This window comes from Nicotiana sylvestris, chromosome 9 (assembly GCF_000393655.2).
Source record: "Nicotiana sylvestris chromosome 9, ASM39365v2, whole genome shotgun sequence".
Lineage (NCBI taxonomy): Eukaryota > Viridiplantae > Streptophyta > Magnoliopsida > Solanales > Solanaceae > Nicotiana > Nicotiana sylvestris.
This window is the reverse complement of record NC_091065.1, coordinates 126,068,883-126,072,644: the sequence shown is the minus strand read 5'-3', so window position 1 is coordinate 126,072,644 and position 3,762 is coordinate 126,068,883. Positions and strand designations below refer to the sequence as shown.

Genomic DNA, 3,762 nt, shown 5'->3' with positions numbered 1-3,762 from the left:
CCATTGGGATGTTTCTTCGTACTGTCATCAAAGTAGGATCACATCGTAGTTCGAACGAGGTCGAACTCATATTTTTGTCGATGGCCTTGGCCATTTCTTGTTGAATATTTGATCGTATTCCCGTAGGAAGATATGTCGACTTTATTCATGCAATGGAGGTTTGATTATATACTTCTAAGGATCACATGACTCTGTACATACAATGGAGATTTGATTATATTCTTGCGAGAATCACATGACTCTATACATACAATGGAGACGATTATCTATATCCAGTACCTTCAATACTTCACTCCGGAGACCATGTCGATGGGTCGGGGTAATGAATAGCACGTCGAACCTCGAGGCGTCTTCCTTGCCGCCTCATTAAAAACCTCCCCGGGAAAACCCGATTGGGACAAAACCCGGGTGAGGGAAAAAGAGTACGACTTAGGCGAAGCCTTCTTTTAGAAGTGAAAGTATTTGAGATGGGCGACATTTCAGTTGTTTTGGGTTAGTTTTCCCTCCATTGTTTCTAACTGGAATGCTCCTTTGTTTGCTGCGGCTGTAATTTTGTATGGTCCGTCCCAGTTTGTTCCCAGTTTTCCCTCATTAGGGTCTTTGGCTGCTTGTGTTTTAGCTTTGAGGATGTAATCTCCGACTTTGAGCGGTCGCACCTTGGCCCACTTGTTGTAGTATCTTTCCACTTGCTGCTTCTGGGCTACCATTCTTATGTGGGCCATGTCTCTCAGTTCTTCGACTTTATCTAGATTTTGTAGCCTACTTTCGTCGTTGCTTGGTCCGCTCTCATTGGAGTATCTCAAACTAGGCTCTCCGACCTCGACGAGTATCACTACATCAGTCTCGTAGACCAGTGAATATGATATCTCACCTGTGCTGGTTTTTGGCGTAGTGCGGTATGCCCATAATATTTTCGGTAGTAGTTCAAGCCATAGCCCTTTAGTATCCTCAAGCTTCTTTTTCAATATATTCAGTATTACTTTATTGGAGGATTCGGCTTGACCATTGCCGGCAGGGTGATATGGCATGGAGAGTATTCGTTTGATATGACATTTTTCGAAAAACTCAGTCGTTCTTTTTCCGACGAACTGAGGTCCATTGTCGCAGTTGATTTCTTTGGGGATGCCAAAGTAGCATATTATGTTTTTCCATATGAACGCGATGACCTCTTGCTTACATATCTGAGTGAATGCGCCTGCTTCCACCCATTTAGAAAAGTAATTAGTTAGAACCAAAAGGAAACGTACCTTACCTCGTCATGCTGGGGGGCCGATTGTATCTATTCCTCACTTTATGAACGCCCATGGTGAAGTGACGGAATGAAGGAGTTCCCCTGCTTGATGTATTATAGGGGCGTACTTCTGACACTATTCACATCTCCTGACATAGTCCGCGACTTCTTTTTTTATAGTGGGCCAGTAGTATCTAGCACGAATAAGGCATCGGACGGGGTGCGGTTTCCCGTGTAGACGCCGCAATGCCCTTCGTGTACTTCTTCCAGAACTCGCCTTGTTTGATTTGGCCCAAGACATTTGGCTAGGGGGGGCGCCGAACGTTCGTTTGTAGAGATCACCATTTATGAGGTTGTATCTGGCTGCCTGTACCCGAAGCTTTTTGGCTTCTTTTTTATCTTGCGGGAGCGTTCCATCCTGCAAATATGCTACGAGGTGGTTACCCCAGTCCCAAGTTAGGTTTACAGAATGTACATCAACATGGTCTATTGCGGAGTGGAGGAAGGTGACCGCGTTTTCCCTGTTGATGTTTTTGGTGGCCGCAGCTAGTTTGACAAGGCCGTCTACTTCGATATTCCGTGCCCTAGGTATCTGGTCGAGGTGTCATTCATCCAATTTCGGCAGTAGTTTGTGAATTTTCAACTGGTACTTCTGTAATCTCTTCTTTGACTTGGAAAGTCCCAGTGACTTGGTTCATCACGAGTTGGGAGTCGCAATGGAGGACGAGCCGTCGGGCGCCATATTTGAGGGCTAATTTCAAATCTGCAATCACGGCTTTATACTCAACCTCGTTGTTAGTCATCTCGGGGTATCGTATGGACTGGCGAATTACTTCGCCTGTAGGGACTTCAAGGATGAGTTCCAGTCCCGATCCCGAGGCGTTAGAGGCGTCATCGGTGTAGAGGACCCCAGAGGTCGGTATGCGTGGAAGCATGGAGCGTTTCCTGTTCTACTTCAGGCAGTATTTCTGCGCTAAAATCAACGACAAAATCGGTGAGCACCTGCGACTTAATGGCAGTTCATGGTTGGTATGTTATGTCATGCTCGCTTAATTCTATGGCCCATTTGGCCAGTCTACCTGATAGTTCAGGTTTGTGTAGGATCCCTCTTAGGGGGAAGGTTGTCACCACCTTTATAGGGTGACATTGAAAATATGGTCTAAGCTTTCGTGAAGCTACGACTAATGCCAAAGCTAGCTTTTCAAGGTGAGGGTACCTTGTTTCGGCATCGATTAAGGTTTTGCTAATATAGTAAATCGGAGATTGCGTACCTTCATTTTCACGGACCAAGACTGCGCTTACCGCAACCTCGGACACTTCTAGATACATAAGTAGACATTCTCCCAGGTCCACTTTGACGAGTAGTGGTGGCGAAGACAGATACATTTTCGGTTTTCTTAGGGCGTCGACGCATTCTTCATTCCATTGCAGTCTGTGGTCTTTCCTTAGCACATTGAAGAATTTGTGACATCTATCCGAGGACCATGAAATGAACCTCGACAAGGCGGCTACTCGTCCTGTCAATTTCTGCACTTGCTTTTTGCTGGTTAGTATCTCCGATATTGCGTCGATGGCCCTGATCTGATCTGGATTGACCTCGATACCCCTTTGTGACACTAGGAAACCAAGGAACTTTCCCGAAGTTATGCCGAAGGCATATTTTTTGGGATTCAGTTTCATTCTGTATTGCCTTAATATCTCGAAGGCCTCCTTCAGATGGCCGATGTGGTCCTCTTTCTTTGTTGACTTTGCTAGCATGTCGTTGATATAAACCTCCATGGTCTTGCCGAGCTGTTCTTTGAACATCTTGGTAACTAGTCTTTGATATGTGGACCCTGCGTTCTTGAGTCCGAATGGCATTACCTTATAGTAGTATATCCCTCGGTGAGTGATGAAAGTTGTCTTTTCTTAATCTTCTTCAGCCATTAGAATTTGGTTATAACCAGAGTAGGAGTCCAAGAATCTCAACAGTTCGTGCCCCGTTGTCGCATCGATGAGCTGGTCGATGTGGGGCAACGAAAAGGAGTCATTCGGGCATGCTTTGTTCAGATCAGTGAAGTCAACACACATCTGCCATTTCTCGTTCTTCTTTTTGACCATGACCACATTGGCGACCCATTGGGGGTATTTTGACTCTCTGATGGAACCATTAGTGAGTAATTTATCAACCTCCTCGCTGTCCGCCTCATTGATGGTGGCATTGAACTTTCTCCTCATTTGTCGTATCGGCAGATGAAGTGGATCGATATTCAGCCTGTGTGTGGAGATCTCCCTTGGGATTTCTGGCATATCTGAGTGGGAAAAGGCAAACAAATCGGCGTTGTTAGTTAAAAACTCACGATATTTACCTGGTTCCGAGAGGTTGTGTCCAACATAAGCCCTTTTTATGCTGTCGACATCGTCCAATTGGACGGGATCGAGATCTTCTATGGTTGCCTCTCAAGCTTCTACGATGTCCGGGTCTTTGATGGCTTCTATTTGTACGTCGGGTTTGGTTCCCGACATGGCTGATTGTTATGCCTCCGCACTTG

At 45.7% G+C, this 3,762-nt stretch overlaps 1 protein-coding gene across 1 annotated transcript; it reads right to left on the bottom strand.

Annotated features, from left to right (window-relative positions):
* Nucleotides 1-479: 479 nt before the first annotated feature.
* On the bottom strand, nucleotides 480-3,037 carry LOC138878185 (uncharacterized). The gene is made up of 2 exons (XM_070157851.1): nucleotides 2,503-3,037; nucleotides 480-1,195 (listed from the first exon to the last, which is right to left on the bottom strand). Exons 1-2 carry the CDS (start codon nucleotides 3,035-3,037, stop codon nucleotides 480-482), a joined length of 1,251 nt encoding a protein of 416 aa, XP_070013952.1.
* Between the last annotated feature and the right edge of the window lie 725 nt (nucleotides 3,038-3,762).